Source organism: Glycine max, chromosome 20 (assembly GCF_000004515.6).
Source record: "Glycine max cultivar Williams 82 chromosome 20, Glycine_max_v4.0, whole genome shotgun sequence".
Classification (NCBI taxonomy): domain Eukaryota; kingdom Viridiplantae; phylum Streptophyta; class Magnoliopsida; order Fabales; family Fabaceae; genus Glycine; species Glycine max.
The window spans coordinates 40,338,248-40,357,192 of record NC_038256.2 but is presented as its reverse complement, the minus strand read 5'-3'; the positions used below and the strand labels follow the sequence as shown (position 1 = coordinate 40,357,192).

Sequence of the window (18,945 nt, the reverse complement as noted above, 5' to 3'; positions counted from 1 at the left end):
ATGTATCTTTACGTGTAACATTAGCTGGTGAAAATATAATTTTTTATTGAAGAAGTCACGAATTTCAATTATATGAAGCATTAATTCAATCTCATATAAAGATATGTTCATTTTTTCAAAGTAGTTACTTCAATCACTTGTAATATGAAACATTAACTCAATTTTAAGTGAAAATATCTTAATTTCATACTACCAAACAATTACATATACCAAAGACATAATGTCAAACACATTCAATTGAATTAAATCATATAAAAAATCCATCACAGTTTAATTGATTATAAAAACATACCAAATAATCATGATATCAATCAATCTTATAATTATAAATTATAAACATAATTAATAATATGATGTATAATAATAATGAAATATACATAATATACTATTAAAACAATCAAGTATAAAATTTAACATCAATAAAATCTAATATCTAACATCTCATCACCTATTAGAACTCTTTAGATCACGCGTATGCACAAGTACATATATAAGTATTAGAAAGCTTTTTGTTCAAAATCAGTTATTCTATATTGAAACCACTTTTAGAAATATTATTATTATTTAAGCCATAACCTTATACTTTAGGAAACTTCAATTTACCCACATGTGCATATAATTCATGTATTAAAAGCAGAACTCTAATGCATAAGAATTGTAATTGCAACGGTCACATAGAATCCATTCCTTATATACCTACATGACCAAAGGGAATCGTAAAATCAATTTCTCGTTCAAGACATCAATTTCGAGCAGAAGGAAAATAGAAAATACCCGTCACGATATATCAGAACATAAATTTGGCACAACAATATAATCCATTTAAAAATCATACTCGACCAGTATATATATAAGTTTCAAATGTAATTTAACCATAAATACTAATAATTTCAAGAAAAACAATCAGAAAAATAAATTATTTCAACAATCATACCATGGAAGTTTTAAAAGTATGTTTTACTCATCTCTTGAATATTTTCTTAAGCCTCTAGATTAGAGTTATGTTCGGCAAGATTGGTTTCTAACTTTTTTTATTAACAGAAAAACTTTGATGTTCGTTAAAAGAAATTTTTTAGTAATTTCTTAGTAACTTTTAATATTTTATTAAAATGCTACTTGAAGTAGTATTTTTTTTATAAATGTTAGCCTCAACTTTTTATATTTTATTGCATTATTATTTTCAATATATTTATCAATTTTTTTTTATTTACTCTTTTTAAATAAATCATGATTTTATTATTTTTATATCATTTTATACTTTTTAACTACTTCAACAGTTAATTTTACCTAATACTTATAATTAATAAACTAGCTTTTCGGCTACTAACTTTCAGCCATTAGCTAATTTTACTAAACATAACCTAAATATTTCCAGAAGGTATTCTTTCTTCTTATCTAAACTTTATATTTTCTATCCTATCAAATATTTTTTTATATAATAAATGCTATTATTATTTGTTTTGATGTTACAGTGTCAATGATTTAAATCTCTTAAATATCACCAACACGGTTAGTAAAGTACTCGGAAGTCTGAGTGTCAAATTCACGGAGACTTTGTTTATACTTAGATTGATGCAAACTCAATCTATAAACAATAGATAAGAAATTTAAAATAAAAGATAAAGAAAGATAAAAGACAAGATAAAAATTTAAATTAAAAGATGATAAAGATAAAAAAGAGTAGAAGATAAAATAGATCAGGAATTTTAATGTAAAAGATAAGAAAAATAAAAGATAAAGATGATGATAAAAAGATAAATTTAGAATGCAAATATGTTGGGGCCTAACATGCCAAAACTACTTGTGATGCAATGTTGATGATTTCTCTCTATCTAATGCTTTTCCAATTTCCACCCACATCTACTAAGATACTCAACCTTGATCCCTCATGATGAAGAACTTAATTTATCTATTCTTTCTCCCAAATCCCTTTGCAAAGATAGAATAGTAAATTACATGAAGTATGAAGATGTATAGAGGGGCAAAACAAAGTCACTCTATCCCTAACAATGATTTCATTTAGTTGCTCTTTTCCAGTTCTTTAGAAATTATCATTTCTCAATGTATAACCCCTGAAACTAATGCATGGATGATCAGACCATACAATAACAATAAAGCACAGGAAAAAAAAAAGAATTATCATTGCATTAAATAAATAGTAAGAAAATATTATATTATAAGAGTATTTGGCCGCTAGGCTCCCAACAGAGGAGGTTTAACCTTTCATTGTCATGAAAGACTTTACATTGTGGATAAATGAAGAGAAATGGATAATAGACATAGATAGAGGATTTCCCCTATTTGAGATACTCAGGCTTAAGATGTATTCATTAGAGAGTTCTGAGTCTCAATGTCTTGATGTGTAGGTGTGTAGGGATTGGTATCCCGGTGTGTATTTCTCCTTTGCTTCATACTCCTTTTATAGGCCTAAGATAACTTAATTTCCATGCGAACTCGTGCTAAGCTAGTCGTTGGGCTTCTTTGTGGGCCTTTTTCGCGCTAAGCATGAACTGACCGTTCAGCATGAGCTGGCCGCTAAGCGAGGAAACACGTTGAGCCTATCTTGTGCGTTAAGTGAGCTGTCCTGATTTTTAACTTTTTCTTCAAGTTTTTGCATTAATTTTCCTTCAAAGCACTTGGAATCTTCTTCTTTTAACTTCTGCTAATAAAAAACTATAAAGATATTAATTTTTTTATTATTTTATTAAAAATAACAGTAAAGTAAAGAAATTGTAATCATTCTTAGTCAAAATTGACTATCAAATTAACTCAAATTTCGCAGTTATCAATGATCTAATTAAAATTTTTGGATCTAAACAAAATTATATTTGATCAAAGTTTGTTCTTGGTATTGGTTAGTGGGGAAAAAGAGGAGTTGCCTTGTTCTTTTCCTAACTGGTGTATAAATCTCCTAATTATCTTGTTTCTCAAATGTAATAGTTTTATTGGCCATTCTTTGTACTCCCTTCTTAATGTTATCTTTCCTTACAAAAGCAAAACTTAATATCTTTTTAATTCCTGCAATATTATGTTTTTTATTTTTTGTTATTGTAATTTTTTTTTATTATTTTTAGTTCTTGTAAGTTTGTATACTTTTTTTTTTAATTTTGGTCTTTGTAAGATTTTTTGTTCATTTTTAGTCCCTATAAGTATGTGTCTTTTTTTCTTTCAATTTGAATCCATCTGAGTACAAACTTATGGGGATTAAAAATGCAAAGATACAAACTAAAATTTTTAAAGGGACTAAAATTGAATAGATACAAATTTATAGGGACAACAAGTTAAATGAACAAAAATTTTACAGGGACCAAAACTTAAAAAACACAAATTTACATAAACTAAAAATGAATAAAAAAACTTACAAAGATCAAAATTTAAAAAAGTACAAACTTAAAAAGACTAAAAACATATTTAAACTTAAAAACAACAACAAAACTTGTTGCCTAAAAAAAACTCTTAATTATCTTAAATATGTAACTTTCATATTTATGTTGATAAAAAATTTCAAATTCATCATCTTATGATTTTTGTCCTTTTTTTTTGTTGTAATACAATGTTCTCATTTCAATAGTATTAATTATAGCTGATATATTAAAAGATTAATAACCAAGTGATCAGATACAAGTGATTAATGTACTGAAGTTAATGTTGAATCTTTTGAATATTATCATAAATTTAACTTTTGGCGAAAATTATTTTACTTATCTCTTGATTAAACTTTTGAATTAGTCAGAGTTTTCTTTCGATAAATCGAAGAGTTAAAGATAAAAAAATATTAAAAATTGACATGCATGCATGCTATCCTTCATAGGGCTCGTACACAGTTTTGATCATTAACTGTATTATATCTCTACTCACTATATCATCCATAAGCTCTTGGTATTTTCATACATAAAATAACAATACATGTATAAAAGGTTCAAATAGACCTCATTTAATGCTAGCTTATTACCAAGCCAACTTTCTTCTATTCACGTCTCACCTCACCATTTATTGTGAAAGCAAAATGAGGGGACTCTGTAAAGAGAGAGAGAAATGATAAAAGCACATACATAGAATATACTTAATTGACATAGTTAGCAAAACTCTCTTTCACAAGACCTAAATGATATATAAAAGCGTGCACACACATATATATATATGGATCATAATCAAGCTAAAGACCACTTGACCCAATCAACTTGGTTAGCCCAAAAGTAATAGCCATGGCTAGCCACCCCCCAAGCAAGACTCTCACACAAGACCTAAATGTTGGAGCCTTACCCAACACTGCCCCCAACCAACCAAACACCACAAGAGCTAAACTCACTGCTCCCAAAATCACACCAAGCCTCACCTTATAGTCCCTTATAAAAGAGGCTGCAAGGAGAGGCACCAATGCACCAACTGAAAATGCAAGAGCTGATGCTGCTGCAGCATGTATAGGGTTTGGCAATTTCTCTTTCTCATAACCATCTTCCTCTTGATCTATGTTGTCCCTTTCTTTCTCTCTTTTCATTTGAGCAACTTCTATGTCCAGCTGCGAGTAAACCGACACAAACTCCCCAATGGCCATGCTGCATGCCCCAGCAACTAGCCCTGCAAAACCTGTTAGGATCATGACTTTGATGTCTTGCTTCACTGCTCCCACACCCATCATTAGTGATGCTGTTGAGACCAACCCGTCATTGGCACCTAAAACAGCAGCACGTAGCCATTGAGATCTCTTTGAGTAGTCAAAGTCCTTGGTTTCGACCTCTAGGGCTTCTTGTTGCTCAAGTTCATTGTTTGGATAGACAAATTTGGGTTGGTTGACGGACGAGTGATCTGATGCCATGAAAAAAAGGGTGAACGTGTGCTTGAGGAAGGGGTAACTAATGGAGGATGTGGAGTACACACGCTAACAATGAAGGGTATTTATGGATGAAAGTTGCTTATCTTTGGAGGCAACGGTGGGGCAAACCCACTAATCAAAAGACAAATTTTATATTCACCAAATGCATTCGGAAATATATGTATAATGGTTTAAAGTAAATTAAGCTAAAGTTAGTGCAATTAACAAGGATTTAACTCATCTCACGAGAATGAGTTTGAATTTTATTGTTTGTTCATAAGTAATATGTATGTATCTTTTTAAGTCTTAATTTAAAAGTCTATTTTAATCTTAGTGAGCTTCCAGAAATCAACTACACTATTTTTTTCATAAAAGATAAATTAATTTTGCCCCATTTATTAAAGAATGTATGAAAAAGAGGGGAATGATTGAGGAAGTATGTGCTGCAATGGTGACATTGGCAAAAGTATGTTAATGTAACTTTTTTTGGGTGGTCAAATACGAAATGTACTTTTGAATGTGTAGTCAAGCTGTGTGTGTTTTTGCAACTTGTGTTGAGCCTTTAGAGCCTTAATAGTCATTATGAATTGTGGAAAATAGATTGTTAATATTAGTAATTGGTTGGTCTATACTTAATTTATACATCCTACACAAATCCCACGATATTTTTTGTTGTAATAATTTGGGTTGTATAAAATTTGTTGACGGAAATAATTAGCTATTAAAAACATTAAAAAGCAGTCAAATGCTTTTTGGGCCGTGCCGTGTTGAAGAGAGTCAATTAGATGTGATATTATTCTTCAATATACATCTCAAAAGTTGGAAAAGAAACCAGATATAAGTTATAATTGGAGTTATCATAATTGACATAAGTGACACCCACCAAATAAATATGAACATACATCTTAATTAACCACAGTACATTTTACAGACACACCTAAGAAGTGGCAGAAAAATATTCATGAAATTAATGTAATATCACAGCTTTTTTCACCAAAAAGAAGATAGTGTACCTCTTTCAGAGGATTTCCGAAATTATATCTGTTGATAAGATAAATAGCTAATAGCAGTATTTTAGAATTTAAATAATTGAATCATAGAAGTGGTAGAATGAATAATTAATAGATCGAGACCATCATATATAGAATTATCATCTATCCATAAATAACAATCAAAATGGGGATGTACACTTGAAGGAAGTTATACCTGACCAGAAGCTCATGAGTATGGCATGACTCAGATAAAGGACAAAACGTAAAGATAGCCAAAATGAATTTGCTTTTTTTCACACCCGAAAAGAAGAGGGAAAAGCATATTATTGAGGCACCTTTGTTCCTTCAGTTATAACTCTAGGTCTAGTACCACAAAAGAGTTTCGTATTGCATTGGAAAACTGATGAAAGCTATATATGTGTGCATCAAAATTATATAAATTCTTTACGTATAGTTTCTTTGTAGTTGATACAAAAATGCGTTGGTCATTTTCACAGTTTCAGCTGCAAGGATATGTGGGATATGAGTCGCCTCTAAATCATAATTAGCACTAGAATTTGCAGGCTAACATATATAATGTATAGCTTATAAAATTTAAAGAAAAATCCCTGTATATATAGAATTGATTCAACTATATATATATATATATATATATATATGCGCGCGCATAAGACAACTTATCATCACGTGTGTTAAAACCATGCATGGACCAATATCCCTATGCAAAAATATGGCGTTAAAAGGTGGTTAAAAAAAACGTAAAAACAACAGTGCCGGTATATATATAGTAGCTCATGTTAGACAGAGAGTAATTGTTTTTCCTATTAAAATCACACGTGGAGGAGGCAGTGAAGATCTGGATGCTAATAAATTGTTGTAGCTTGTGCTATATTAGGAAATGTGAACCATGTTAGTTAGCTAAATTTATAATTGATGAGATTTCATTTGCTAGACAGGCAGCAAGCTATAACAAATGCAGCTCAAACCAATGACAACCCAGTTATGGTACATAGTTTATGCATGACTTGGTATTTTGGGATGCTGCTAGATGAAATTTCCGATTATTATATCCAATTTAGCTTTCTTTTAAAAAAAAATGAATCCAACTCGACATCGGTGTTTTGGGCTTGATAAAGAGTAGATCATGGACATGGTTTAAGGCCAAAATAGACAATGCTCAATGTGCTTTCTCTGATTTGGTGCACTGATTTTGTAGCTTGTTTTTATTTATCTCTCCAATTTGACCTTGTTAGACTAATGTTCTCTAGTTAGAGTACCCTTTGTAGTTTGTACTCTCTTCTTAATAAACTTTTGCTTGTATATAAAAAAAGAATGATCAGGTTTGGACAACCTAGAATATAACCTAAGCTTTTCATCAAAATACAGCGAGTCTAATTAATTTCTTAAATATATTCTCATCAAAAGTGATTTTAAATAAAATTGAGTTAATGAAAAGACGTGTTATCAGCACTCCTACTTGAAATGAAAGATTTTCAAAGAAAACTGAAAACTGAAAACAAAACAGCTAAAAGATAAGGTATATTCTCCTCCAATTTGAGTAGATACCACATAACAGTTTGTACCATAATACCAACCCTTTAGCATATTACTATATCACGCATATGTTGGGTTGTTTATAATTAGGTAAGCAGATTTAGTCTAGAATTATCAACAATTTCAAGAGACAAAATTCTATAGCATACTAGAAAAGATTTTTCAACAAGGTTTTAATTGAATTGCAAATTGCAGTTGTTATTAAGATTTTGAGAGTTACCACAACTGCATTTTATTTTTGTTTTTGGTCCAAACGACGGTATTTGGTTACATTTGTCTGCAATCTCAGCAACAGAAAACACAACTAAATTTTTGCCCAGTTGAAATGGCAATTTGAAAGCCAGATGCTCAAGTCATATGTAATCAAATTGAATGTATAATGTATATATGGCAACGAAAAGTATTGGGCTTTATCAGGGTAATATTATACTTAAGTAACACGAACTAAATGAAACATAATATATATGACTTCTATTTTATATTTGATACATTTAAAAAAAAAAGAGAGAGTAGGATAAAATAACAAGTAATATTATACTTAAGTAACACGAACAAAATGAAATATAATATATATGACTTCTATTTTATATTTGATACATTTTAAAAATAGAGTAGCATAAAATAAAAGTAAAAATATTGTACATTTTAAATCTACAGAAAATAGTAAGATTAAAAAGAACATATATAACATAGCAAGGTATTTTATTTCGTCCTATTTATGTATCAAATATAACTTTATGGTCACGAAGCAGTTGATGACAAGTGGCACTTTATTTCATGAAAAGAAATACAGAACAAAAGTACGGGAGATTTTAGTATGAAAATATATTTTTAGCTTCAATAGAAATAACTAATTACTACATTTAGCATATATTTTTCATGTTATTATGACAATAAAGCTTAAAGGAATTCTTAACTATTTACAAGTTGCAACAATCAAAGTTTTCTACTCAAACCTTCAGAACTTGATTAATTACAAGGTTTACTTATTATAATTTCTCATCATATCCTAACTTGAGAAACAGATAATTGGTAAATGTAGAATGAAAAGGCTCAAGAGCTAAAGAAGAATGGATTGCTGAAGAGGAAAGCACTAATTGCTGTGATAAAAAAGGAAGAGAAGGGAATTGGATAATTTATATAATGGAACAGATCATGAGTGTACATCCTACTCGAAGACCACCATATATATTGTGAATTATTCCTATTCCAATCAGAGACAGAAACTAGCTGAGTCTTCATTGTTTTGCTCTCCAACTATACGTACTTGCATTATTGGGTCACCAACTTGGTTCATGATGAGGGGGAAAAAATCAAACAAGGTCCACAACTCTTTGTCTCGTTAAAGCCCAATTTACTAAAGTAGGTCTCAAGAAAATAAAGGTGGCTAGCTACTACTACTTCAATAGTGACATCCATTAACAAATTGGCGTGGTTCAGTTGAATTACTGTCGAAGAATGGGTGCAAGATTTTTGGTTATCTATGATGATTCGTTTTCAGAAATCAACTAATGAATTCGGCAACTCTCTATAGCTTTATCATTAATTTATTATTATATTTGTATTAACAAACATTTCTTCCAAATATTCTTTTTGTGTAAGTATTAATAAAGCTATATCAAAAGAAGTATATCAACATAAAATGTTTGTAGACAAGACAGCATTTCGTGTTAATTTAAATTAAACTGTGTTGTGAATTTAAGTAATTTTTTTTATTGGATAAGTCAAAATATGTGAATTAAGTAGATTAAACACATATCTAGCTAACATTGAACTACAACAGCAAGATTCGTCCTCGATCATAACAACAAATTGTTTTTTTGTTTGGAATTATCGTGCATTAATGTAAAGTATTTATCAATTTAGTTCATATATAATTTTTGTCAAAATATTTGGTTGACCATCTATAATGTACATCCTTCTAATTATATTTTTTTATTATAATTTTACAAATTTTACATTTGAGATATTACTTACAAAATTTAAATTTAATTTTATTCGAATTAACGTCATGTTGGTGTAATAAGGAATTGTTGACAAATCAGATGAGAAGACATCTCTAGAATTAAAATGAAAGATGCATATTAGCAAATTAAAATTCCAATTTCCAACTAATTAAATTCTTGCCTACAATTTCTTTTAAAAAAGAAACTCATTTGAGTTTGTCAGTTCCTGAAACCATTTTTATTAACCACCTTAAGAATAATATTATGTTTTGCTCTGGTCAAAGAAACGACGTAAAACATGATTCATATTCCAACTATTTTAAAGGTTAAATTAAAGATCAGGTAAAACTAAAGGAAAAAAGCTAAAATAAAGACAATGTGTGTGTGGGTCGTCAAGCTAAAAAATGAAGAGAATGTGATGGTGAAAGATGATATTAGTTAAATTTCGAAATTCATTCCCTGAATAATTTGTTAAATTCCAATTGGAAATCTCTTTCGACATTTGTTTCAATAAAGAACCGTCGCACCGTGCACCTTTCAAATGACAATCGTTCATCTAAAGTTTAAGATTCCTTTTCTTTCTTAGTAGCCGAAAAGAAACCTAAATATAAAATTAGACACAGACGCGTGCATGAAACACTACGTGTTATTATTATTATCAAAATGAAAAGTGATTGAAGTTTTCAAGATCATTGCCATGGATCGTTGATAGTCCATGCGGCCGTAGCACATCTTCTAATTTTTGGGCGTTTAAAGAAATTCATTAACATCCTCAAGAATGGAACCGTAACTGTCCTACTCTTTTTAAAAGAATCAAAAGTTAGATTAGAAAAGCTCAAAACGATAAAAGATAAAGAGAATATGATGGTGAGACATGAAACTTCCCTAGCTCTGTGAAAAGAAAAGAAAATTGATTTGTTTTATAAACGCCATGTGGCACACTACTGATATTAACGATGACTTACATTATAAGAACAATGAAAATTAATTAACTAAATATAGGATATTGATAATTAATCTATAATATGCCCATTATTTTTTCTGCTTCCCCTTTACAGTTAATATTGCAGAAGCTAGAGGAATTAACTTTCATTTTTATTGTGCATTTGATAAAGAATTCAAAGCTTTCTTTTTTTCTCTCAAGAAAAAGCCAGCGTAAGTTTTTTCTCCAATAGTATAATCCTTAAAACTTTAAAACGAGTCCTACAATTGTCTCACAATAAATTAAGAACTGTTGTTTATATAAACTATAAGTCTATGATTCTTAAATATTCTAACGGAAATTAATAAGTCAACAAATTTAACATGTATCACCATTTATCATCGGATAACAACATAAATACTATCAGTATATTCTAATTAAGTTTTTATATTATTATGAATCTTTTTTTTTCTTTTAATGAAAAGAAAAGAAAGATACTAATCTTCTCAGAAATGAGTACGCTCGATCTATCTGTAGTAAACCGTAAGCCACTGGTATATAAACTAGAGTTGAAGTTGACTATGTAGTATAGAATAAATGAAATATTGCATAACATTTTGTTGATGCGGCGGGTTGCACAACCCTACCAAAACTGACAAATATTTGTTAGTAACACCTTAGATACGCTATCATTTATATCTTGTCTGGTGGATTGAATCCTAGCCTAATGTGCATTCCACGTTGAACCAAATTAGGTGTTTCAATTTCAGCATATAGTCCAACTTCTAAGTTTTGATAAGAGAGGATGAAGACTATCACTAATGGATTCAACCCAAAAGTCACTTTATTGGGAGAAGATGCACCTAATATAGCATTCAATCAATAGGGCCAGATTATATATACAAAGAGATTTATTAAAGTACCTCCAAATTAAATGTTTTTTTAGTTTAAATACGTTAGCAAATTAATTTTTTTATATCATTATGTTGGTAAATTATAAGTAAAGATTATCTTTTTTTTTACATTAAATAATTAGAGATTGTTTTAAAATATATAGAAAAATTTGTTAACGTACACTCTTTTTTTTTAATACATAAGTTAATTATAACTAAAAATTATCTTATAAAATACATGCACGTGCACGGTATAATTTACTATCCAAGGACATAGCCTTAAACTTTATTTGAGGGGAGCCAAGAAAAAAAAACATAATTTAATAAAAAATATATTTTCACATGCTTTTATGCAAAAAAAGTTTCATATATTATATATCTAATATTTATAGTTTTTTTAAACGTATGTGTAATTAATGACTATAAATAACAAGCACTCAAATAACTACTATAGTTTTATTTACCTCCCTTTTTTCATCATATCATGTTACCTATTATATTTACTCTTCTCTTCCTCTTTCCCTAAGTATCAGCTAATAAAAATAATATAATATTATGTATTGCGAATTAATATTTAATATTAAAAATAATACTATTTATATACAGATCAATTTGTTAATTAAGTTTAGTAGGCTTTTTAGAAGTCCAAAGCTTTACTTAACTAAAAATGTTTTTTTTTTTTTATAAAAAAACACTTAGTCTACCTCTTTTTTTCTAAATAGGCTAGGCACAAATAAGTTTCTTTTTTACTATTAGTGGAGAGTATTGTCAATTTTGTTAATATCAAGAAGTTCAAACCCAAGAGACTTTAGTTAAGGAGACCAAATCTAATATCAATGGAATCAACAATTTATTGAGTAAACTCAAACAAACTTTAAATGAACACACAATAACAATATTATGAATATAAAAAATAACACAAAAAATAGAGACTAAATTTATATGTTTTATTAGAATTTAATATCAAATTTATTGTTATGAAAATATAAGAATTTTGATCACGTTTGACTAGAAATATAATGATTTAAAACATATTTTTTCATAATAATAATACTAATAATATCAGTTGTTACTTTTAATTAACGACTATAATTTCATAATTTATACCATATCCAAAGTGCCCGAGTGCATAGGGTTGTTATTCTATAATATTTGGTTTTGATTTGACTATATTGTGATCGGTTTCTTTAATACAATCTCATTATTTTGATAGTGCCTTAACACAATCTCATGCAATATTAATTTTCCAAATTTAAATGATGACTACCGTCTAATTGACACAGACAAATGGTTACATAATTTGAACCGAAATATCCAAATGATTAAAATATTAATTTAAGAGCTTAGTTTCACTTTCAATATGATATATTGAGTTTAAAAGCTTTTGCACTGTTAATCACGGATTGACAAATCATTTGTCAAGCATGGTTAAGTAATTGTATTAAAAGATGCAATATCATCACTTTATCAGTGAGTTAAAATTAAGCATACCCTTCATTATCCCATTGCTTTACATTAGCCAATTTCAATAAATATGATTTGCACCGCGCTAGTTACTTATGCAAGGGAAATATGCTACACGAGCTGGGCTGCTCAGGTTGAGTTTCTACGCACTGCACAGTTCTCAAGTAGGAAATACTATTAGCACCTGCTTTACACTGTTGTTACCTATAGTGATGAAAATGCCCCACACAACAGAAACTGCATTTCTTCCTCTTACATAATGAAAATCGTTGTGTATAAGAGTTCTTATATACAATAGAAACTTATTTGTGCTGTATTAGTTGGAGGTGTAAATTCAAAATATATAACGGAAATAAATTTGTTATGATAATTTTTCAAAAAATTTAATGTTTCTATTGAATTAAATGTGTTTAATTTTTTCTTCAAAAAAAAAAATTAACACAATGCAAACAAGAAAACAAGTTTTCACGCCATTAATTTTTTTTTTTAATTCTTTTCTCTTTAAAAAAATTCACACAACAGAAAGACAGGGGTTGCAAATAGAATTTCCGATCCCTTTTCAAAGTACCTGAAGCCTTAAAATGGGCTTATGTACGAAGAAAATGGATTTGGGATATTGCAATTCCTTTTTGCCTTCTTGAAATGGTGAATTTCTAATGTAAAATTACATTCTGAAATGTATTATTTTTTTGACTTTCAGAATGATCAATCTGTTCAGATTAAAAAATATTCCAAAAAAATTCAAGAAATAACTTGAAAAGTGCAGGAAGCAGCAACCATGAGTTTGTTGTTTTCATTGGATACAAGACTTTAAAGCGGCCAACAGATCCAAACCGAAAAAGAAATGCAATAATAAAATAAGAAGATTAACAGTTTCATAATTATCTTTTCATGGAACAAGAGATCTTAAATTAAGAGATCACTTCTCTCAGGAGATCATGTTGGAATCTCCCAACTTCATGCTAAACTTTATCCTCTCAAGTTGAGAATTTTTAATTCTTTTTTAATTGATATAAAAGGGAAACGTTCATTCAAGGAAATGAAAAAAGAAATTTCAAATGATTTTCGAAAATAAAGATCAAGTGATAAAAAAAGGACCAAATTGGACGTTCACAATTATTATTTTTTGAACGTAAATACATATTTTTTTGTTTTGCCTTTTCTTGAAATAATTCTTTTGTTGTGTTTTTTTATTTAGATTTTTTTATATATTTTTATCTTTGATGGTCTAGACGAAATTGATTAATTATGAAAATAAAAAGTTATTTTAATTTTAAAATTTTAATCTCCCTCTTCATTTATTGTGGAATATTAATTACTGCCATCTTGGAGGTGCCAGGATAATTCTACCCTCTTTTTTTAATCTGTCATCCTGCCCGATTGAACACATTTCAGATAACATCCTGACATAGCAGTGATCTTTCAAACATTCTTAGGACATCTCTTCAACTAAGCAACTCATGATAGTTGCTAGACAAAATATTTTTTGTTTTTTTTATATATAATTTTAATATTATATTTTTTTTTTACAATTTTATTATTTTAAGTAACTAAAAAAATCCAATCCAGCAACTCTATAAAGTTATTTAAATGGACCCCACAATCTAATTCTAAAACGTACCTGTTGTTTGGTTGAGCAATCCACTGTTTTGTATTTTCAGTTTCTCTTTGCAGCTGGTATATAAGTTACTACATTTGAATTCTGATCACTTTCTTTAATTTTTTATGTGATTTTAATTTTGCTATTTTATTTTTGTGGTTTTAGTTCCCAATTTTTTTTTTAAAATCCATCATTTTAGTTAAATTCTCAACTACACAATGTATACGTTGATTGTTTAACTTAACAGTTGATTAATACTATGTCTGTATTGCGATGTCATAGAAGTTAATATTTAATAGCTAAAAATAATTAAATTAATTAAAATATAAAAATAAAAGAAAAATTATAACTTGACATAAAAACAGCTGATTTTTTATATTACTAATGACTATTTATTAAAAAAGAGAATAGAAAACTTAATTAAATAGATATTTTTGGATTTTTTTAACGTGCTAATAAATACACAAGATGAAATCATTAATTTCACTCCTTTAAATATATTATAAAACTAATATTTATTCCTTTAATTTCTTTTTTCATTTTCTTTATACATTACATTTAACTATAATTTGACCTTTTCAATTATTATATTTTGGCTCTTAGAGATAATTACTTAATAAAGATGTCATTAATTTTACTCATTTAAATATAATAAAAATTAATATTTTAATCTACTAATTTAATTTATTTCCATTTTATCTTTACATTTAATGATAATTTGATTTTTCAGCTACAATATTTTTTTATTGTTTAAAAATAAAATAAAAAACCTGATAAAGAAGTTAAATGGAAACAAAAAAGGCCAATGACAACATTATGGTAAAAATATAAAAATAATCAAATTGTTTCTAAACATTTCAAATTATTAAAAGAAATAGGTGTTAATTATTAGTATTAGATGAAATTAACGTTATTAATACAGTATTTAAGAATGTACTTGAAGTTGAACAGTAGGGTAGTAAACAGCACCCTTCTTCAACTTCAGTTTCTGTTTCTGACATCTCATATCTCAACTAAAATCCAAATGTCCAATCCCCGTAAAACAGATTTTTATTACTTTCCACCAATGGACCCTGACTTCGCCGGAGCACCGCCGGACACGGCGTTCCATCAGATTAAGGAGAAGCGGCGTCACCGGAACAGCTATACCGTTGCGGCGTGTGGGCCAGTGGTATCTCGGGGGAAGAGGGCCATGGACTCTGAGGAGCTTGCTGAACTTGCTAGGGTTGATCCCAAGAGGGTTAATAGGTGGTGTTAATTACATTTTATTTTAATTATTTTTTTAATAAAATAATTTAAAAGACTTAACATGGAGTAATTTTATAAAATAAAATATGAATTTTGCGGATTAAACTGTTTAATTTTTCTAATTTTTAATTATTGATTTTTATGTCATTATTAATTATATTAAATATTATAATCAAAATTAATGAAAATATAATTCAATGTTTTTCTTTTATAAGTAAGACCTTTGTTTGATCGATTTTTGCGTGATATTTTGTAGACACCCACTTCGTCAAACCTCGATCCTCTTCAACCAAATTTCCAATGCAATCAATATTCTGCAACATCACAAGTTAAAAATAAATTTAAAAAAAAAACATTAATGAACAAATTAAAGAGGTTTTGTTTTCAAGGAAAAAGAGTTAGACCATATACTACGTAAATTAAATTGGCCTGAATCAGTCTTTGCTCGTGTGCGTGCATCTGCGCAACAAAAGTGTTGTAGTCAACGAAATGTAACACATGTTTCTGGAAGAAATAGTAGTTTATTTTTTTAAAAAGAAAAAAAAAATCAGTTGATCATATGTACTTGGGAAAATAATTAAGTTTGGGGGGTGTGTGATTGATGTTCTCAGTGATATAAGTTGAATTGTTTTGTTCTGTAGGATTCTTGGCAATAGAAAATCTGCTGCTAAATCAAAGAAGAGGAGAGTGCTTTATTAAAAAGAGTTGCAAGTAAAGGTCCAGCAGCTAGCGATTCAATCAGCTAACCTGGATAATAGTATTAGCTTTCTTCAGGTATGTGCGTTTTCCTTTTCAATTTTATTATGGTTCTACATAAACATAAATGTGGCAACTTGGGTGGTGCTTGTGTTAACAATGCTATAGATCTATTTAATTGATAATTGTGAATTGTGTGGTGGCAATTCTTTAATTTGTGGAAGACACCCACTAAATAGCGATGCTTTCTTTCTTAGAAAAAGTTGTCAATTGTGAATAAAAGGTCCATAGTATGGTAATAATAATTAGATTAAATTATAATATTTTACATTTTTTTTTGTTAGCAAAATTACTAATAAAATTAGGCTATTCTAAGATCGGGATCAATGTACTAGCTAGTGGTAGTGCCTGGGATCATATGATTACGTAAGGAGGTTACCAATAGAATTAAAATTTATCTCTTAAAACTATACAACTAGCCCTAGGCTCCCTAGCATGGATGACCATCGTGTAACTATTTATTAGCATAAATGCCTTCCTGTATCGCGTGTTGCACAAACTCGTCTCTAAAATTGTTATTTCATTTTTAAGAAACTTTGATAATGCTTCACTTATTTAAGATCTCCTTTGAAAAATGATAGAAACCTACACAAACTCATGAAGCTCCCCTGAAATATAAATGAGGTTTATATTATAAAAGAAAACTACAAAAATGGTAAGAATAATTTCACCCCTTACATTTTGCTCTAAATATACAAACCTTCCTTCTAGATTAAGGATGTTCTGTTAGGGTTTGGATGTTGCCTTTGTAAATTTACATTTGAAAATTCTATGATATGATTTTAAAAATTTCTGACCAAATAGTTTTGTTTTTTTTATTATTATTATTCATGTTACTTTGATTTAACCATGACTACAATGTTTTGCGAATTTATGTGAAGATATATGTTTCACTCTTCAAAGAAAAAACAACTAATAAACACTGGTAAAAATTAAAGATGGTAAGCATCGTTTCATATTTGTTTATGCCTAAAGAAGCAAACTTGTGCTATCCCTCGCATCACATATATATATATATATATATATATATATATATATATATATATATAACAATTACCGCTTTCCAAAAGGCATGCATGAAATTAAATAACCTTTAAGTTCATAGGAGAACTTGTTAGTTGAAGCTTAATTAATGACCCCTTTTTGGTAGTTATTAGCTTGTAATTCTGCACCAGTTTGGACATCTATTTAGCCTTTGTTGCTAATTTATAAATTTGGTACATCAATATTATCATGGACATACTCTTGTGCTTGCAGCTGCCGCTGCAAAGATAAAGGAAGAACTTCGAAGCCTCCTTAGGAATAAATATGATCATGTTGGTGTTATGTCGAGTTATGGTTCTGTCGACGAGTTGTCCTCTCAGTTTTCTTCATAGTTGGCTCTACAACAGTTTCATAACCCTCCGTCTCATGATCAGCAACATCTTGACCCTCAGCAAGCACAGCTCTCCATGCCTAATCCTCTTCCTTCCTCTAGTACTCAGAGTTTTGGTGGGGAATATGGCCTTAATAACTTCTCCAACTTCAGTCAGCTAAACTAGTTCATTATAGCAGCAGCAAACGATATCACAAGTATCATCTTGTGTATGTATTTGTAATGGCCGAGATTTGTGAAGTTGGTACTTTGTTGTTATTATGCTTTACTGTTTTAGGCTAGCCAGATAGCTTATTCTTGTGCGTTTCCTACATTAATTTTTAGGTTAAAACCAGAACTCGTTCTTTATTTTCTTCATTTATGTGGTGAAAACAGTTGAACATCAAGATGTTGAAGGATAAATAGGTGATGGGTGATGAATGAAAGTATTCTGAGTTATGGCTTTGTAGCTTCTGAACTTAATTACATGCATCAAACTTTCAATCATGTACATATGTTTGTAGATGTGTGTCCCCTCGTATGAGCGAAATCGCTGTTATGGTTATTATCTTACACATAACCTTTTACACCCATGCATCTTTACTCCCTTTGATCTTTCTCACTTCACCAACACCACCAGCACTTTTCCTCATTCATTCACCCTCGGACCTTTCTCTCTCCCTCTCTCTCTCTCTCACACACACACGTAGTAAGTTAACACACTCATCCTATCAGCACACATGATCTTCCGGTTCTTAATTTGTCCTTAAGCTCTCTCCACAACCCACTTAACTAGGATTTACTCATCCTCTCAATTGTCCTTCAGAGGGTTCTGAAGCCATTCAAAACGTTTATTTCTCCAATTATGACGATTCTTCCTTTAATAAAGAGAAGGATTTGTGAAAACATTCAGGAGATGAATTTAAAACTTGTAGGTCGATTGGGACGACAAGATTTGCTGCAACCAATCAAAACCCAAATCATCAGCCACAGACGGAGAGGGAGACAGAGCAATAGCTGGCGGGGATGGTGTCGGTGCTGGTACTCGCGCGTGATCTGGAACACATGTTAACAATAATAATGCAGATTTGGTGGAATTTAGTGGACTAATGCAGTAGATAGAGGAAGAAGGAGGGGGTAATTTGGGAAAAAGATAGAAAAATGAAAAAGAAGAACAACTATTAAAAAGAAAAATTCTCATCCATTGACTTAAAAATAAAAACATATCCAACTGTTGAAAACCTATAGACACTATTCATTGTAGTCTTCGTCATCGATCTTTCAAAACATACTTATGGAGTGGAAGATTAATATCTTAATTAAATTTTTTCATATACTAGTAAATAAGAAACACTTCTTAACCACATTTTTTATACACAAAATCATAAAATTAAATTCAGATC

The 18,945-nt window shown here is 29.4% G+C and overlaps 1 protein-coding gene across 1 annotated transcript; it reads right to left on the bottom strand.

Annotated features, from left to right (window-relative positions):
• Positions 1-3,865: 3,865 nt before the first annotated feature.
• Positions 3,866-5,177, bottom strand: LOC100814343 (vacuolar iron transporter homolog 4). The gene has a single exon (XM_006606099.4). The coding sequence runs from the start codon at positions 4,814-4,816 to the stop codon at positions 4,157-4,159; it is 660 nt and encodes a 219-aa protein (XP_006606162.1). The 5' UTR covers positions 4,817-5,177; the 3' UTR covers positions 3,866-4,156.
• Between the last annotated feature and the right edge of the window lie 13,768 nt (positions 5,178-18,945).